The following is a 19969-nucleotide window of genomic DNA, read 5'->3' on the forward strand; positions in this document are numbered from 1 at the left end:
TACACATTCAGAAGTGGTCGCTTTGATTATTTTTTCTTACTCCTGTGGTATCATTAACCACCACAATATATTATTAGATTGTCCTGCACAGAGCAATCCCAGTTACAGAGAAATGCTGACATATTGAACAGTCTGCCACAACGGGATTATTCTTTTCCCTGGCACAATGGCAATTTCAGGACAAAAACTGCATACTGCACCATTAACTTCCAACAGAATACAAAGGATGAGAAGGACTTACGCTTGACTGTTATATTTTCCCCTCCGTAAGTTATGAAAGTGTCTTTCAAAAAGGAATCTAGAATAATCTGGTGACTGTACACTTCAGTCTCTTTTTCTGAAGGGCCAAACTTCCAAACCACTATTTTCTTTTTTTTTTTTTTTTTTGTTTTGAAAGTATGAATTCCAATAAAACCTTCAAATGCTGACAAATTTTCAAACATGTACTCAGGAAACACACTGTACAACTGCAAACCAAATTAAAACATGTAAAAAATAAGAATTTCAGTGTGATACAGTCTCAAACTAATTTAAGTCATTCATTATTCTCTTTTTCAGTATAGGTTGTTTCATGGCTCAGTAGCAGCAATGAATAGCCTGTAATTTAGTACTCAGCTCAGGACTGACACTGCAAGGTTAAGAGCACACTGAAGAGAGCTGTCTCGATGCCGACACAGCACATTTAGGTAGGCTGGGAGGCCAAGCCTAGGTACCTAAAGCAGTACTGGGCAGACCATACTCTCTTTAGCAAAAGCCTCTCCAGCATAAGAATTCATTCAAGGAAGTTAGTGGTCAGTACAGTCTTGTACTCAGTCACTATCGTATTCCTCTATTTGTAATTCGTCTCCTTCCATGATTGCTTGAGCTGCAACAGGCCGGGGCTGACTGCAAGGTAGTTCACTTCCACTGCACTGGCTAGAAGAGAGAGGGAATCCACCTGATTCATTCTCATCTATCGCGGTTTTCTCCAACTCTGCAGCCACCTCCACAGCATGAGCATCAGCACTGTCCGTCTCGGAGCTAACAAATAAGTCTGGTATCCCAGGATCTTTATCAGTAAGTGTTTCAAGCTTTAACCTGTAAAATTATCATTGCAACAGTCAGTTACCATGACAAGATGTCTGCACCTTCACACAGAAACTGCAAGAGAAAAGAGTGCCTGTGTACACACAGGCCACCCTTCTTCACTGGTGCTTAACAGTATTTTCATTTTTCACCAGTAACACCCTTCATCAGTAATGTTAATTCTGCTCTACACAGCAACAGCAAAACACCAGATCCTGTTTTGTGCTCTATGGCTACCCTAGTATGCATTGTTCCTTGAAACTGAACTTTTTGATGACAGTGGTTTTCCTCAGCTTTCTTCACACACACAAACCAATTAATTTACTGACAGCCCACAGTGCGTTTGAACCTTTCCAAGCAAAACCAAAATCCTTCAGGACAGGAAGCAACTTAACATGGAACAGGCAAATCAAAAATAAATATTAAGAAAATGGAATAGAAAGGAAATCTCTGACTTCTCAATCTTTGTACCATCTCTGTATCAGCATGTTACCAGTGTTGCTTTATTGTTTTTCCCACTCCACGCTGGAATAAGAAAAACTTACATAGTTACTGTCAAAAACTCATCCTGACACCAATCCCAGCTGATCAAACACTGTGCTCTCTCCTCAATGCCAGTTTTATCGTTACAGTACCATTCCCAATCCTACAAGCAGGTATATAAATAATGTTGCTAAATATGATAATATAGTAATATTATTACAATAGCATAAAATTATTACAGTGATGTATAACTGTATTATAATATTAATATATGAAAGAGTCTTATTTCCATTGAAGCAGCTGCACGCAAGTTATTTTAATGAGTACTTAATAACACATATTTTCTATTAGGATTCCTGAAGGAAGCAAATGCTTACTAAAATACCTACATCTCTCTGTATTTTATTTCCAAAATAGAGAAGAGATGAAAAAGGATTACCATGTTTTCAGGAGAAAATTACCTGTCAGATAAAACGCTAAGTGACACACATCCAACTTAATACAGATACAAAACACTGATCAATATTTAAAGGTGTGCTGCAGACAAAATGAATGGCAATTAATACAATTAATTTCTAAAGTTATAAACATTTTGGCCCAGACAAGGGAGATTGCAAAGAGATACACCTGTTAGGGACATTGCTTGATTCCCACCTAGCAACCAAAAGGCGTTTTAACACAACTGCTGGGGAACAGGGTGGTTCTTGTGTAATACAGCCTTCAGTTTACACACCAGTATTCCTTAGTTAAACTTAGACAGCAGTTCCACAGTGACCAATGTGGGATGTTTTGTCAGATGTCCTAACAAACTCTCCTGATTCAGGGATGAAAGAGTTACTCTCATCCCAGCTAACTGTGATCTTGATCCCTTATCAGAAACAGGCCAACACAATTAAAACTGTTGATGAAGTTCAAAGATATCAAAGTGATAGAAATGTAACTCAGTTATTTAACATCTTGGACAGAGGAACTTCAGTGGCTAGTTTTAGTTAAAAAAATGCATTCTAAACAAATGTTTATTCTAAGTAGTCCAGGAGGCAAAAAATCCACAACATGAAAACGAGTGCTGCTACCTCAGGGGAAGCACTCATTAAAATATTTTGTAGTTCCATAGATATACAACAGTAAATATTCTCAAAGAAGTAATTCCCTGTTATGCTTTTCTTCTCATAACCCTAACACACGTGAACACAGAATGTTCTGTGAAATGTCCAGATTAATGATTTATGTCACAATAAACAATAGGCAGAGTTCCCTACATCCTGCATCAATTCAGTTTTATTCTCACATGGATGTTTTTGATTATTAAAATATATTTATCCAGATCATGCACTAGATTTGTCTAGGAAAGAGCTAGTATCTCATGCAACAGGAAAGAAGGCTAATGAAGGATTACAAGCAAGACTATAGTGAAAATATGGCTACCATTACTGTAAGGATAAATAGATTTGAAGCGAAAAGGAGTTTTAACAAGCAAAATAAATTACCATCTTGCCAGTGAGGGATAATATCACATCACGGATGTGCATGGAAGATGTTTCTCTATGAAAGGGTTCTTTTCCTCAATATAGAAGGAAGGTGAGGAGAAAAGAAAAGGAGGAGACAGTCTTACTCTCTTTAAGTTAAAGACAGAACTTCAGTTTACCTCCCAAGATGTGTTTTCAGCGGTAGCCTCCCAACATCCTGGATAAAAGCAATCTGAGCTAAAAAATAAAGAATCACCAGTATCACATTGGGTAAATCATAACACACATACAATCAAAGCTACTGGAAAGTAGGTAATTTGTAACTTTAGTCCAGTATTCCTGTATATACTTGCATTAGTTTGGATACCAAAACACTGCACATATGTGTATTTTTTGTCTCCAAATTGCCTGCCATATTCCCATAAAATAAAAACAAAATCCGTGATATTCATCAACTGTGTATTTGTGATGCAGAGTTATTATTCCACAGCCCACAACATTAATTCATCTCAGTGTCAAGGCCTTAGCTAAGGTATGAAGCCTTTTAGTAGAAGTAATTAACATAGCATAAGCAACCCTGATGTCTAAACAGCAATTTTATGATTATGTACCACAGAAAGTATGTTTTTCCACACGAGCTGTCTGCTATTGGATTACCTCAGGTTACACATTTTTTTGAATGCACTTCAAACTTGAATTTTGTTCATTTTTTTTCTAGGAAAGGCTTTTGGAAGCCTTTTAAGGCTTCTGATGACACAGTAAGCAGTGCAGATCTAGTTAATATTCCCTACTAGGTTTCCAAAAGTTTTCTCACCAGATCTTAGATTTAAAAGGAGCCTTAAGCCTAAGAGAACCCCTTCATTAATAAAGTTTGAGAAGCAATTAATTAATACAAAGTGGGGAGAGGGGTACAGGGTTAATAGTTAATGCCTGCAATGGAAAAAAAGTGCCAATACAGTTCCACAGAGATCTGTACTAGGACATCGGCTATTCAATACATTCTTAACATAACCCTGTGAAAAAAAAAGGATGAAGAGCAAGATGAGCAGTTTGCTGATTCCACCCAAGTTAGAAAGCTAGTAAGCATGTGGGCAGACAGAAAAGCTGTGCAACAATCTGAAGAAACTGAGTGAGAAGGCAACAGGATGAAATTCAAAAGCACAGATACCAGAAATCCAGCAGGAAAAGGGAAAAATTATTTCAAATACTGCAACATGAGGACCTCATCTTACACATTTAAAAAGCATCATACAGGTCTCACTTCTGCCAGGAGAGATACTTATTTGAATTATTTCAGTTACATTAAGTTTTTAAAACGTTCTTGATACTGTTTCAAACCCAATAAGATAGCTTGAATTTTGATTGTGCTACTAGAAACATTTTGGGGTATCACTTATATGCATTTACCATAAGTATTTTCTTAACTGAGGCAAAAGCACAGACAGTATTGATACCTGGGGTTATAAAATTGCACTATACACTTCAGTTACTTAAAAAAAAAAAAAAAAAGGAAGAGTCCAAGATTAAAAGTTGCACTCAATTTACCTTGATTTCTCATTGGATTTGCTAACATAGCAAGATAAGGCAATAGCTCAGTCTGAAGACACTCGGGTGGTAAACAAAAGCTTGAAAAGAGAGATTTTGCAGCAAGGCAATTTTCTTGATACTGTAAGAATTAGGAGGAAAAGAAATACAAGTAAAAAACTGGTACATCATTAATGTAAATATTCTCTATCGCAAAAGGCAGACTTTCTCCTTGCCTGCTGGATGACTACACACAGGCTACTGAAAAATGAGAGAAAAAAGATAAGCCATTAGAGTTAACATATACAGATCGTAAAAATGGTGACACCCTTCACTGTTGCCTTTTAAAATTAAAATCTGGAAATTTTAATTTCCAGAAAATATTTATCCTTTGATTAGAAAATCCTCCACCCACCCAGACCAATATTTCTTGCCAGATACAGCAAGTGTCACTTGAAATGTAAAAAACTGTCAAGAGCTTTGGCATCTCATTAACACTCTATTTCTGATAAAAGCAAACCAGCAATAATTTCTTAAAACTTATGCAACGATTTAAACTGCACAGAACCTTAAACTGACTTCTAGGAATGCTTGTGTTTCCATTAATTTAGGATTAACACTCTCCCAGCAGTGAGCTAACTTGGACACTTGAATCAGACTTTGTCAGAGGCCTCCAGCTGATTTTTCCATTAAAGGAATAATAAAAATGTAACTCTTCAACCAAGAGCTTTTTATAAGTAGTTCATCTCAAAACAGGATTTTTGAGCAAATATCATGAACACTACTCAACTGTCATCCCCTTCAAAAACTAAAACACAACAATAATAAAAAAATAAATAATTTACCTTTTTATTGATAAAGAACCACTGGGGTTTATGTAAAGGCCGGAACCCCATCCCTCCTTGGTGATGGGCAAAGGCTCTGGACATATTTGAATGTATCACCCCTCGGGTGGCCACGGATGCACTGTATTTTTCCATCACAAGCCGTGTCTATGACAGAAATCAGGCATAATGTGAACAGTGTGTCTCATGTGAATCACAACACACTCTGTAATTGCAGGGACACAACAGGCACAGAATTTGTTGAGATTACTGTGAAATTTTACTCAAAGCAGCTGACTGAAAAAGCAATTCAGTTCCATCAAGGAAAAGACATATATGCTGCAGAACATTTTTATAGTAAAAATATTCTACCTAAAAATACTTTGTGGAGTATTTTGCAAACACTGTAGCCTGCCATAATAAAATACTGATAGATGCTGGACAAAAAGTTGAACCTGCACCTCTTCTACAGTTGATTTATTTCAACATTCATTAGCAACTCACTGTCACCTACCCTGCAAGTGTGAAGTAAACATTCATAAACACTTAGATGAAAGTCTAGGTAATCAATGTTAAGAGTACTAAAAACAGCATGTGTTTATAAAAAGGTGACACTTACACTCCAGTTACTACACAGGACATCAGCGGTGCTTAAGTATTCACTGGCTCTCACTACATCATCTATATCAGAAAAAAAGTCTACATAGTTCTGGTGAAGGTATAAATTAAACATGCTTCCTGACATATGTGATTTTTCCACAATATCCTATTAGGAAACAAAAAACAAAAGAAAAAGTTTCCAGTTTTACGAGTGCATCCAGTAAGAGATACAACACATTTGGATGGTTCAGGAGCTGGCATACATGGTCTATGAAGTGATGCTTATATACAAAAGGAAGATTGGCTTGCTCCCAGAGAAAGCTAAAGGAGGGACACAGGGGCAGAAGCCATTACTGTATTCAACCCTCTTAATGGGTGGTAACAGAAAGGTGAACTCCTATTGACAAAGCACAGTGAAAAAATGCAAGCTAAATCACAGGCTGCAGCAAGCACAAGTCCACTTTCCACCTCAAGTTCATCAGTGAAGTGAGAGTCTCCGTTCTTGGAGATCCTCAAAACTCAACAGATCAAATTCCTGGGAACCTACTCTTCATTTGAATTTAGCCTCCAGAGATCTCTTCCACAGTAATTATTCTGTAACTTGGACAGGCTGAATACACATGTACTAAAATCAGTGACAAAACCCCTATGCTTAAGAATTTGCATCAACCACTTAAGAGTTTGTTTTGTTTGGCCTTTTTTTCAAACCAAAGTGGAATCAAGTAGCTATTACAGACGTACCTCAGGCTGAATAAGCAAGGTGTCCCGACGGTATTCTGATAAGTGAGCAGGCAGCTGAGGGAATTCTGATTCTGACACTGGGTCTCCTACAAAGGATTTTACAATCTTTTTAGTCTTTCAGTATCAGAAATGTTGCTACATTTCTGCACATAATCAAAAAAGCCAGAAGACACACATTTCAGGTTAAATATTCAAAATGAGAATAAAAGTTAGACAGGAGCAAGAACAGACATGCATAGCTACTGAATAGCAGTTTCCACATACACTGAGCATCGCTTTCAGCTACTGTCAATTCTACCAGCTAATTTTAGAACTGATACGGTGAATCGTCACTGAAGTGAGGAGAGCCAGTGCCTTAATGTATCCTGATTTAGCCAAGTGCAGATAGTACTAGTTTAATATGTAGCAAATGCTTATAAATTATAATGTTAAAAAACCAGTACTGAACCACGCAGAGGGAGCAGGTTGTTTCTGTAAATTTACAGAACCTGGTGTAGAAGTAGAACTTACAGTAGTAGTAAGGTGGAAGTAGTTTGGAGAGGTGGAAAGGGAGATATGATACGACAGGGTGGAAGAGGTTTTCAGATCAGAAGGAACAGAGGACAAATGTCTATTAACGGGAAATAAAGAGCCAAGATAAAAAGTAGGGAGGACAAGAGAGCAGATGCACAAATAATGGAGGCAGTAGCCATGAGGCTGCATGTCTGTTCTGTATTTAGGAATACATACAAGTACAGAATGTAGCAGTACAACAATGTCTATTTCTGCACAAAGGCAAAAAATGCTTTTGTACAAAGCAACAAATGTGCTGGCTATGTATCCAGCTTTGCATGCATGACAGCACATGGAACTAATGCAACTAGAGCTACACAATTTTATTACACGTCATACAACTTAATGAAACATTCATTTACCTAATAAATACAGACAGCTGCAATCTGTATTTACAACAGACCACAAACTGTTATTCCTGGTGGTATACTGTTATTAATGACCAAAGACAGAAACTGGAGGTCACTGTAAGCCTTACTTTAGCAAAGGCTGCTCCTAGCAGCTGACACGCTTTGCCCAAGAAAAAGAAGAGCAAGTCAAAGTTTTCTTACTTTTGCAGTAAATTATCTTCCCCAGAGCATGGAAAAGAAAAATGGAAGCATCTTTGCCACCAATAGCTTGTATCTCCTGGTCTTCTGAAGTATCAGCTTTACTTTTCTTTCTTACTTTAGATACTGCTGCTTCACATTTTACCATGGAGCTCCTTTCCTTCTTCAACCAAAACTCTTTCTCCAGTGAGTAGTCTACCAATAAAAACAAAAATAGAATCAGGATAAAGTATACGAATCCAAACACATTTCCTACTCTTAAATTACATCAATATACACATAGTTGTATTTAGCCCCAGATGGCAACTAAGCTCCACACAGCACCTCAACTCGCTCCCCCACCAGTTTCATAATTGAAATAACATAGTAACAATACTATAAGAAATTGTAATGAAAAAAATAACAGAAGAGAGAGAAATAAAACCCAAGAAAAACAAGAGACACAAATTAAAAGCAACTGCTCACCACCAATTCCCTAATGCCCAGCCTGTTCCTGAGCAGCAGCCCCCAGCCTGCTTTCCTCCTGGGTTTTATGCTGAGCATGATGCGCTATGGTCTGGAATACGCCTTGGGTCACCTGGGGTCAGCTGTTCTGACTGTGTTCGGCTTCTTGTGACCTTACTGTCAGGGCAGCATGAGAAGCTAAAAAGCCCTGCTCAGCATCGGTGTGTTATCAGCATTGTTCTCAGACTAGAGCCAAAACACAGCACCGCACCAGCTACTAGGAAGATAATTAACTACATCCCAGCCAAAATCAGGACAGCAGCAGATAGTACTCAGCTTTTAGAAGACATGTAACAGTCGTGACATGGAACGCTTTCAGCTTAACAAAATAAACAAATAACCCCCTCCCACACACCAGCAAATACAAAACCTTTGTGTATTTTATTCCTGCTCCACAGCAGCACATAAAAGATATTTTACATAGCTCACCTAGCTGTGCTGCAACAGTGAACAGAATGCCTTTACAGCAGAAGTGGTCAGAATGTCTTAACAAAATCACAGGTATTTACCTTTCATAGAAGAAAACTGAAGACTGTTTATTGCACTTCTTATATCACCTGAACAACCTCTGCAAAGCAACTCCAGAGAAGTTTTGTCAAGAGCAAAATTCTTTTCTCTCTTCTACAAATAAAAAGCAACATTCAAAGTAGTAAGAAAAAGTAGGACAAGGAGCATTTGAATATTACCCTGGCTGTGGGGATCTAGCTCTGACAGACACCATAAATAGACTACATGAGCATCCACCATGTGCTCAAACCACGTAATACTGCTAACTTTAGAACTTTCAATCCATTTAAGCACATTGCCACATTTTATACAGCATACTGCAGGGAACACACAATTCTTTGCAAGGTGTCACTCAATATTAGACTTGGTCGCAATGAAAATCGGTCGGGAATAATACAGGATTTGGGCTCATAACCTCTTCTCACCTTGCTGGATACAATGAAAATTATTTCTGCTCCTATTATTTGTTTCATATATATACAGCTTCTGTAAAAGGCAGGAGAATCTTCAGCAGTAACTTTGAACACTTAGACCACAGATCAAGTGGAACTGATCTCAAAAACAAGACATCTTTCAGTTTGTTCCCTGTTTTCCGTTAGGGGGACTGGTGAAGGTTTTTGGGGGTGTAGGGCTCTGCTATCAAAGATCAAACAAATATGCCAACAAAGATAAATAATGTATTTCAGATACAAAAGGCTGAAATCTTCTAGTGCAAGCACTGCACAAGTTATCCGTTTTGATGACTTACCAAACTACCTTCTGTTGCAGCAATTCGATTAAGAACTTTCATCATATTTGTTGTTGCAACAGGCTTGAAACTGTTGGATTTCATAAAAAAAAATATTTAGTTTCTGACTTCTCATTAATTCCAATCAAGTTTTAATTAGATAAAAGATCTTACCTAATAGTGGATATACACAACTCCTCTAGAATGTCCACTGGGAATAGTAACCTCTGCTTGCTGTCTCCACTGAAGTTGTCTGATATAATAAATATAAGTGGACATCTACTCATACGAACAAATCTCCTAAAATGAGACATAAGTATGGTAAGAATCAAACTCCAGTTTACTGTGAGTGGGTGAAGCTAATCCTTAAAACATTATTTGCAACTGACCTGAGAATTTCATGTAGGCTGCTAGGCTCTCGATAGAATTGGTAAGGTAGGTCCTATTCAAAACAAAAGAACTGCTGTCATTACATTAGATGTAAATATTCTCTCCCACAGACAAGTTATGGCACATCACTTGCTACATGTGTTTTATTCCTGGTTAGCTAGTTCACAACTAAATTTGCATGTGACTAACACCGAAGATAACCAGGTAAAAAAATAAGGAAAAAAACCCTATAGCATAGCATTTCCTTCTTTCATTATGGAAAAAAATAATCTAAAGAAACATATCACAGACTGGTTTGGGCTGGAAGCTCATCCAGTTCCAACCCCCTGCCACAAGCAGGGACATCTTCCACTAGACCAGGTTGCTCCAAGCCCCATCCAACCTGGCCTTGAACACTGCCAGCAATGAGGTGGCCACAGCTTCTCTGGACAACCTGTGCCAGGGCCTCACCACCGTCAGAGTAAAAAAGGAAAAAAAAAAAAAAAGAAGGTAAACATTTTCTTTCTGTCCTTATTTCCTAAAAAACAACGTTGGGTGTTTATGTAGCCTGTTAGACTGAGTTTCACATTTAAAATAAACATCCAAGTTAGCAGCTCCACCAATGAAGAGAGCAGGACATGTTATTGATACACGAAAGGACCTACACAAGAAAGTGACTTTATGCAGCAACGGAAAAACATGCTTCCTAAATTCTCCAGTACATCACATCACTCAGCTACAATTTTTGTCTCCTCTTTTTCTTGAAAGAGGAAACTTTCTTGAAATTTTACAGACAACTTGACTATCATAAAATTCCTCTCTCAAAAAAAAAAAAAAAAGGAAAAAAGAAATAATTAGAACAACTCAAAAAGAAAATGCCACTGAAACACACTCCTGAATAAGTAAAAATCACATCTTCTCCTGTATCTCCCATTATGGCTTACAAACCCCTAGACTTCATATCTCTGCCCTAAATAATGTCCCCTATATAAAGCCAGGAATGCTGAATTTCAAATGCTTTCAACTGTGCTAATCCTTGCGTATCTTCTGTACTCTCCTGGATCCTTAAATAACAGGAATAGCGAGAGGTTTTTTTCCCCTTCTTCCTGTCTATACATATACACATTTCTAGAAAGCTAATCATATAGAAACATGGGTATGACTTCTGAAAATTGTTTTGGTCTATGTTTTGATATAATCTTATTTCTGTGTACAAACTAGTCTCCAGTTTTCTGCCTATTAGTTTACATTTAGGCTTGGTTCTAGACTGCTGTAGAAACTTTAAGAAGTAGTAGAGAACTCATCTGCAGTAAAAGCAGACTAACTTCTGACAACACCAGTCCACCAACTGAAGCTAGTTAGCATGTCAATGTTACAATAAAAGGTACTGTTTTCAAAATAAGATTTCACGAGTTTTCACTTACTTCAATAAGAATGAGCTTTTTGTCATTTTCTGAGGACTCCCCAAGCATCTGAAGTTTGTTATACTTATTTGCTCTTAACAGAAAATCTTGAAAGACAGCTGCTTGGGCCTGACTCGGACACGTATGAAAATTTGAGTCTGAAAAAGAAAACTAATTAAAAATATATATTCTGTATTATATAAAGTAGAATATAAATACCCACAAGAACTGATACCACTCATGGTATTTTCAGACAGCAGCCACTGAATACCACCAGACAAGCCCTTTGACAAACACATGGCAAAATCAGGAGAATTTTTAAAGGGTAGAATTCAGTTGAGGGCGCACATGAAGACAGACTTAACTATTTTTTTTAATTGGCTCAAATGATACCAGGCTACTACATAGCTCTCTATATTGTTCTGAACTGCAAATTGTTTTGGAGTAAAAACTGTAAAAAAACAAAACAAAAAAAAACAAACAACAAACTAAATCGCTTTTCAGCTAAGAGCAAAAGAGAAAGATTCTTATCAAACATTAAGGATATGGCTCACATGGCTGTGACCTTATAGATGACAGACACAAAAGGATAAAAAAAATACTCAATACAAAAATAACTGGAAGGGCAAAGAAAAAAAAAGGGCAAAGGACAAAGCAAAATACTTACCATGGCCAAATATGTTTCTTAAGTCTTCTTTTGTGAAGTCTAAAGATATTGGATTGATCCATTCTTGCACCTGAACACCAAGATCTTTTGCTAATATTTGTATAGTTGCAGTCTTTCCACAACCAGAAGGACCAGTCAGCAGTAAAACAGATCCACCCTGTCACGGGGAGGGGGAAGGAGTGGGGAAAAAAATCCAAAACATAATACATAAAGACTGAAAATAGGCTGAAGATAAATATTAGCTGGGTTTCTTCTTTAATTTCTGTAGTAACGATTCTCTTTTCCCAATAAAAACAGAGCTAAATATTTTGTATTATTAGTTTACCTGTTGGGTTTTCAGATAGAAAGAGCTAGACTCAAACTCTGAAAGCCTTGTTCTTAGTTTTTAATGCATCTGTTTAGTTAACCGCGCACCCTGTAGACTAGGAACATTAGACACCAAACTGCAGAATCAGGTCTGAAAAACACTAAGCAAGACTAGCAAATTATGCTTGTATATAGAAATGCCTGTTATCAATCACAAGGTTAAAAACATTCTATTATATCAAGTCTGTGCAACTGGGAATTTCTCAAGATACTTAAAATTAACCTATGGAAGACAAAACACAGTTACAAGCACAAAGTGCAAAGGCGTGAACTGAACTGATCCTAGAAAACAGTATTTCTGAGCAAAACCAGAATTCACCTGTTGGCAGCATAAGCCCAAAACAAATCTACAAGGTCTAATCTATGTCCTTACTAGATTTCTTACAGGTAGTGATTACATATCTATTGCATTGTAAGGTGAGATTTTCTCTGAAATTAAAATAAAATTGAATCCAGCTCATTTGTATGGTTTTATAACCCTAGATGCTAGTTTTAGCAGTATTACCTGCTTTGGCTGCCTCTGTAATACGTGTATTTTTAACCAGGCTTCAACTTCTTCGATCTTCTTCTTTTGCACAGCAAGGTCACTCTAAAACAAGATTAAAATATACTGAGTGCATATACACACCTGATGGTTTCCAAGACTGTAAAAATGAGGCTCAAGAACAGAATACACACTGACTGGAATATTAACAGACATATATAAGCATAAACATATGAAACTGGAACATACTATGTAGAAATAAGTGGAACAGTTAAGAATCATCATTTCAGCCTGTTTCCTCCAGCAACCAATTTTCCATCTCTATCTGTTGGGAAATAATTATTTATTTATTATTCCTAAAGTAACATTACAATCTTGCCTGTTTGTGCCAGTATACCTTATACCTATTGCTGGACGTGGTACTTTTTAGGTTCTATCGACTCTAATGCTACATAGCTTTTCTGAAGTTCTGCAAATCTCATGCAACTTACTGATCTTCTAGCCTTGCAACTCAATTCCTCTCCAGAGGTGAGATATTAAGTATCTAAATATAAAATAGAAGTACTATACTAACTCATTTACATCAACCAGCACTCAAAACTAAGACAAGTTTAACAAGCTAACATCTTCGAAACACACTGTGAAAAAGCTGTTTCAAGAGCAGAACCAGTGAAGACAGGTTTACTACAGGTTTGAGTCTTTTCTCCTTGAAGTCCTAAGGTACCACCATGCCCCCACCCTCAAAGTCATGTACAAGATGCATCAAGCAAACAGTAGATAGCAGAAACTACAATCAGTCAAGTACTCTGAACATGCTAATGGACTGGCTACCTGCTGCCCAATAACACTCAAGATGATTTCTGTTATCTCTCCCATAATGAGTGCACTGACTGAGGTCTCTCCTCTTTCTTTAGCTGTGGATTTTCCTAGTACTTGGAGCTGTGACATTCAGCTGAAATTCAGAAACAGGTTCAGAAGTTGAAGAATAGACTGACACGAAACACCTTATCAGTAGCTTTATATCCTCAGGAGAAAAATGCATTTCCTATAGATAAATACCTCACTAAAATCTTACCTATAGACAGTAAATAAATCAAACTAGTACTTCGCTGCTCTAGTAAAAGAGGATGTACCTAGCATCTGCTAATACAGATGATGAACAGGAGCACAACAGGTCACACTGTAATGTTACTACTACATCAGCATTTAGAATAACTCTCACACCTGAGTTTCAGGTTTGTATCTATCTACCCATGGTTCTTCTTGAGACTGGCTCTGGTTTTGTCTGGACTTGTTACGATGTAGATCTACTGAAGATGACTTTGCTCTTTTTCTGGGCAGACCTTTGCTTCTTCTGCTTTCTGTCACAGAAAACACGTCTTTCTGCTGCAGCTGCTGGTTTCTACCGGAGTTATCTTCTAGTGGCTTCACAGGAACGGCACTGGGGGAAATACTTGTGTTTCCTAAGAAGTCACCAAATGAATGCGCCAACCAATCTGTCACCTGGTAAAATACAGATGTTTTGCTTCAATGTAGCACTCTCCTCCCCTTAATTCGGTACAGCTGTCTCTACAAAATCAGAGATTTATGTCAAGCATATGTAAGAATACGTCGTACATGTAAAGATCTTCATTAGAATCAGAGGTTGGAACTGGATGACCTTTAGGGTCCCTTCCAACCCAAACCATTCTACGATTCTATGACTAACTCCTAGTTAGCCACAAACCTGGGCAGTTAAGCTTTTAGAATGCATCAATTATATGCTTCTTTAGTATTAAAAACCTTACACACTGATATTTTGCAGCAGATCGGCAAATCTGAACAAGCTGAAAATTCAGAAAACACAAGTTCAAACTAAACAATTAAAACTCCCATAAGAATGAAAAAGTAGTATAGGCTTATTTATATCCTTTTTATATTAAGGTCATGTTCATGTTGTATGTCCTCTGCCCCTCATGTTTCAGCATGTGGCATTTACTTTTTTCTTTTCTATAACATTGACAATGCAGACATTTGTGTTTAGATGTCAGAAACAGACGTCAGAGAACCATTAGTTGGGCAGCGCAGTAAAATCAAATGTTTCATTTGCTTATGAGAATGTGGTATGAGGAATCCTGAATCAGACTGTCACTCAGAAGTCTGACGGCAACAAGAAACAAAACTGCTAGCAGCACCGATGTTTAATTTAAGATTTAGAAATACCCTGTCAGGACAGGCATAAAAACTTACGACCTACAGCTACTCTTCAGCCTATCTATGGTGACAAAAATATTATCACAATGATCACAGGCTCTCTGCTGGTAACAACCATGTGATAATCTTTTAGCATAGGACCTGTAAAAGATGACATGACAAAACCGAGCTCTGTGAAAACAGGAGCAAGAGAACAGACACGTTGTCTCCAAAAAGGTCTATGAATGGTCTGCCATTTACATGTAATTAATCAAACAGACCATTACCAGACAATGGAGTATTTGAGAGCAAGAATCACAAAACCAGCTACGTTGGAAAATACCTTTAAGTTCATCAAGTCCAACTATTGCCCCAGCACTACCAAGGCCACCACTAAATCATGCCCCTAAGGGCCTCATCTACACAGTTTTTGAACACTTCCACTACTGCCCTGGGCAGCCTACTCCAATGCCTGACACCTTTTGGGGAAGAAACTATCCCTAATATCCAGTCTAAACCTCCCCTGGGGCAGCTTGAGGCTGTTTCCCCTTGTCCTATCCCTTGTTCCTTGGGAGAAGAAACCAGCCACCTCCGGGCTCCATCCTCCTTTCAGGCAGTTGTAGAGAGCAATAAGGTCCACCTTAAACTTTCTCTTCTCCAGACTAAACATCCCCAGTTCCCTCAGCCATTTGCCATCACAGCTGTGCTCCAGGCCCTTCACCAGCTCCACTGCCATTCTCTGGATCCACTTCGGCACCTCAATGTCTCTCTTGTAGTGAGGGGGTCAGAACTGAACACAGGATTCGAGGTGCAGCCTCACCAGTACCCAGTACAGGGGGATGATCACTGCCCTGGGTCCTGCTGGTTCTGTATCACTATTGCTGATACAGGCCAGGATGCGTTGGCCTTCTCGGCTACCTAGGCACAAACTGGCTCGTGTTCAGCTCCATCAATCAGCACCCCCAGGTCCTTTTCTACTGAGCAGCTTCCCAGCCTCTCTTCCCCAACCTGGAGTATTGCATGGGGTTGTTGTGGCCCAAGTGCAGGACCTGGCACTCAGCTTTCTTTAACCTCATAGCACTGGTCACAGCCCATTGATCCAGCCTGTCCAGATCTCTTTGCAGACCCTTCCTCCCCTCCAGATCAATACTCCTAGCTGTACCCTTGGCAGTGTTCAAGGCCAGGCTGGATGGGTCTTGGAGTAAGCTGGTCTACTGGAAGGTGTCCCTGCCCATGGCAGGGGTTTGGAACTGGGTGAGCTTTAACGTTCCTTCCAACTCAAACTAGTCTGTGATTCTACGATCCCTCAAAGAGCACCACCAACTGAGCCCGCTTGCTTTTAACATTATTCAGACAAAACCTATTTTTAGTTGAATCTGCATATTTACAAGGGGGCCGGTAACATCCTGTGAGAGAGTTACTTTTTCATGCACTACACTAGTAAAAAAAGTAACACCTTATACACTAAAATAAACCAAAAAACCCACACACCTGAAGAGAAACTGCCCAGAGAGAGACTAAGGGATAATTACCGGGCCTAAAACCACTGCTAATCCCCATCCCTCCCTCCCTCCCCCCCCCGAGGCCTACCTCAGCCGGCACCGTCTGCTTTCCCGAGGAGCTTCCAGACATCCTCAGCCCGAACGGCGCCGATCATCCAGTCGGACGCTCTGCGACCAGCCGGGCCTGAGCGGACAAGCCCGCCCAGCGGCGGCCTCAGAGAACCCCGCTTCGGGGCAGCCTGAGAACAAGGCGTGACCCCGAGAGCTGAGGCAAGCACAAGACACTGCCCACCAGCCTCCCAGGGGCCCTTCTGCTTCGGCGGCCTTTAGCTGTTCGTGCCGCGCCTGCCTGTGAAGCCTCCCAACCCCCCCGGCAAAGCGAGTGACGCAATCAGCGGGCGGCTGTGCGGAGAAGGCCCCCGCTTACGTATCTCTTAGGCCACCAGTGCCCGCCGCAGGTGTGGAGCGGCAGCATGAGGAGGCCTAACTTGCTGTTGACGGGTGCGCGGCACCGGCACCGGCACCGGCTGTGGGGTGCGGTGGGGAGGGGTGGGGTGGGGTGGGGTGGGGAGGTGGGGGGGGAGGGAGGGAGGGAGGGTAGCGGCTTAGGTTGGGCCTGGCGGAGGGACGCCCATCTCTACCCGTGGTCTGGAGTGTGAGGTTCTTGCGGAGCAGCGACCGGGCTGCGCTGAGTGCCAACTTAACGTTTCCCGTGTTGGGTTAGGCTTTGAATGAAACAAGGTTTATGACAGAGGGGATGTTGAGATCCGAGGAAGAAGTACCTCCCTGTGAGGGTGGTGTTGCCCAGAGAAGCTGTGGCTGCCCCATCCCTGGCAGTGTTCAAGGCCAGGCTGGATGGGGCTTGGAGCAACCTGGTCTAGTGGAAGGTGGCTAAGCCCATGGCAGGGGATGGAGCTGGGTGAGCTTTAAGGTCCGTTCCAGCCCAAACCAGTCTGGGATTCTGTGATCATCCAGATTAGAATAAAACTTTTGCACAAAATGAGACTTTTCTTCATAGTTCTGGCCTTCTTTTTTCATCTCCAGACATTGTTCTTATTTACATTTCGTCATCATGCAGGGTTTTGCCCCCTTTTTATTATACAAACTTGCCAGCATTGACTGAAAAAGCTGCCTTTTTGATGCCGTAGAAGGTTATCTGAAGAGGATTTACACGCTGTTCTCCTAATGTTTTACATGGGGTTGTGTCTTTAGGTACTCCAGGTGTTGGAAAAACCACGCTCGGAAAAGAGCTGGCGTCAAGAACGGGGATGACCTATGTTAATGTGGGTGACATGGCAAAAGATGGTAGGCCATATTAACAATATAATTCATCAAAGGACTTAAGATATTTTTGCTTTGTACAATTTGCAGTGCATGCATTGTATATTAAGTGGAATGGCAATGAATTTGCTTTAACAGGAATGCTTTTGGTGGCATAGGGTGAAAAAGCATTTATGTGACTGTGGCCCACTTTGTATTAAGTAACAACAAACTTATCCTTTTATGGATTTGCTCTGAGCACTATCCTTTGTTTGCATCCTCCTGAAATAAACATAACTACAAAAATAATTTTAATAACTGCTGTTACTTCACAAACTTCCACAAATTCTTCTTGCTGCAGGAGAACTGTATGAAGGTTTTGATGAGGAATATGACTGTCCAATTTTGGATGAAGACAGAGTAAGCCCAACTTCTGAAACTATCGTGCTTGTACTTTGACTTTCTGTAATTTCAGGTAAACTTGCCTGTCTTTGTTTCTTTTGTAGGTAATAGATGAGCTAGAAGATAAAATGAGTGAGGGTGGAGTTATTGTTGATTATCATGGCTGTGATTTCTTCCCTGAACGCTGGTTTCATATTGTGTTTGTACTTCGTACAGAAAATTCATTTCTCTATGACAGACTTGAAAGCAGGTATGGATAAATAAGGACAAAGAACTGTTGTGTGACCTCATGAAAGATTTTTTTAGGGTATAAATTACTGATTGTGGAATATAGTTATCGACATGTCTTAAGACTGTCTCTTGCTGTTGTTTTTAAGGGGATACAAGGGGAAAAAGCTGCAAGACAACATTCAGTGTGAAATTTTTCAGACACTTTATGAGGAAGCTCTGTTGTCGTATAGAAAGGAAATTGTACACCAGTTACACAGCAATACTCCCGAAGACCTGGAGAGAAATTTGGATCAGATTATGCAATGGATTGAGCAATGGATAAAAGACAACAATTGACATTTGCTGCAAAAGAACTGTGCTGGATCTCTTCTGGGGGTGAGGGTTGTTAATATTTGACAATTTTAATTCTTGTATGATGCATTAAAATTAATTTTGTTATTTTGCGTGGCTGGGGACCAGACAAAAGCACAGAAGGCTGAAGGCTTTGAACAGCCTCTGAGGGAGGCATACAGGAAAACTGACAAAGTGAAAATTCTGCAGTCAATGAAAGTCACAGTTGCCTTAGTAGCAGGAACTAGGTTAAATAATTAAGAATTTCTTTGAGCTTGCAAGTAAAACCAGGCCTCCTCCCCCAGGATCCCCAAGAAAACTGTAAAGTCCTGATAACTGGTGGCAGTTGAGGAGCTTTATACCAAATTTTGATTTCTGAAACAGTGTCCTGAAAAGGGGTTAGTCTGTTTCTGAACTGTTAGACTAAAACCTGCTGTACTCTACTGCATTCTTGAATATGTGGAGGCTAACATGGAGTGAGGGCTGTATGATAAATTTTAAGGAGGGTGCTTTGTTTGGAGGAAAGAGATATGACTTGGTAAGGGAGATATTTTAAAGTCATTACACAAAACTTTGGGAATTACTTACGCTGTAAGGAATCATCAGCTATATCTGCAGCAGAGTGGTGTATTAAACAATAATTTTATTTCTCTGTTTCCCCTCTGTATCACCCACCCCTATCATATTTATCATTGTAAGTTTATCACTGAAATACTTGATGGGAATAACAAACCTCCTGCGATCCAAAACATGGTTACACTTAAGGTACTGGCAGCTATCTGTTCTCAGTGCTTGTAAAGCCTGGGTCCTGGAAGAGCATGAAATAACCTTTCTTACTGATACTGTGGATTGTAAAGCCTCATGAAAGATTCTGTAGAAAGTACTTGCTAATTAACTTTTTATATGCATGAGTCTGGATAATAAAACTCTTACGACCTTGAAAATTTCTATGGTAAAGGGTACTGTGGTTACATGTTCTATTTTAGTTCCAAATTTGGTAGAGTTTTTTTTGGGGTGGTTTTGTGGGTTTGTTTGTTCATTTTGTGAGACTTACAGAGGAATACCACATCAGCAATTTGACACTCATGTAAATTGAAATGCTGAAAAAATGTGGATTTCCTTGCAGAATTGGGACCAAATGTTGTAAAGATATAAACATGCATGTGCTCCTTTCAGGGGTACTGTGATACCAGGTGAAGGGTGATCTAAGGAATGGAGGTGCACTGGGCAACACTGATTTCT

The 19969-nt window shown here is 39.5% G+C and overlaps 2 protein-coding genes across 6 annotated transcripts; one reads left to right on the top strand and one right to left on the bottom strand.

Moving 5' to 3' along the window:
* Window positions 1-364: 364 nt before the first annotated feature.
* Window positions 365-16718, bottom strand: RAD17 (RAD17 checkpoint clamp loader component). Of its 5 annotated transcripts, XM_061369275.1 has the most exons (16): window positions 16593-16718; window positions 14055-14333; window positions 12852-12935; window positions 11981-12137; window positions 11335-11471; window positions 9931-9983; window positions 9716-9841; window positions 9563-9632; window positions 8817-8928; window positions 7807-7998; window positions 6704-6789; window positions 5982-6128; window positions 5384-5530; window positions 4560-4680; window positions 3194-3251; window positions 365-1077 (listed from the first exon to the last, which is right to left on the bottom strand). In XM_061369275.1, exons 1-16 carry the CDS (start codon window positions 16632-16634, stop codon window positions 810-812), a joined length of 2079 nt encoding a protein of 692 aa, XP_061225259.1. In that variant the 5' UTR covers window positions 16635-16718; the 3' UTR covers window positions 365-809. The 5 variants fall into 5 exon arrangements, with proteins under 5 accessions (XP_061225259.1, XP_061225261.1, XP_061225260.1 ...); XM_061369277.1 differs by lacking the exon at window positions 14055-14333; XM_061369276.1 differs by lacking the exon at window positions 5982-6128.
* A 193-nt stretch (window positions 16719-16911) lies between these two features.
* AK6 (adenylate kinase 6) lies at window positions 16912-19671 on the top strand. The gene is made up of 5 exons (XM_061369280.1): window positions 16912-17005; window positions 17717-17809; window positions 18126-18184; window positions 18271-18416; window positions 18544-19671. The coding sequence occupies exons 1-5, from the start codon at window positions 16978-16980 to the stop codon at window positions 18731-18733; spliced, it is 516 nt and encodes a 171-aa protein (XP_061225264.1). The 5' UTR covers window positions 16912-16977; the 3' UTR covers window positions 18734-19671.
* The last annotated feature ends 298 nt before the right edge of the window (window positions 19672-19969 follow it).

Source organism: Neopsephotus bourkii, unplaced genomic scaffold, assembly GCF_033783945.1.
Source record: "Neopsephotus bourkii isolate Nb327-2 ecotype Australia unplaced genomic scaffold, CSIRO-AGI_Nbou_v1 NB_1491, whole genome shotgun sequence".
Lineage (NCBI taxonomy): Eukaryota > Metazoa > Chordata > Aves > Psittaciformes > Psittacidae > Neopsephotus > Neopsephotus bourkii.

Coding starts and splice junctions, on each gene's coding strand:
- RAD17 (XM_061369275.1), bottom strand. CDS start 16,634: ATGTCTGGAAGCTCCTCGGGAAAGCAGACGGTGCCGGCTGAG. Junction 8,929..9,562: donor CTGCAACAGAAGGTAGTTTG/GTAAGTCATCAA, acceptor TTTTATTTGTAG/AAGAGAGAAAAGAATTTTGC. Junction 6,790..7,806: donor GAAGATAATTTACTGCAAAA/GTAAGAAAACTT, acceptor AATCCTTTGTAG/GAGACCCAGTGTCAGAATCA.
- AK6 (XM_061369280.1), top strand. CDS start 16,978: ATGAGGAGGCCTAACTTGCTGTTGACGG. Junction 17,006..17,716: donor GCCTAACTTGCTGTTGACGG/GTGCGCGGCACC, acceptor TTGTGTCTTTAG/GTACTCCAGGTGTTGGAAAA. Junction 18,417..18,543: donor TATGACAGACTTGAAAGCAG/GTATGGATAAAT, acceptor GTTGTTTTTAAG/GGGATACAAGGGGAAAAAGC.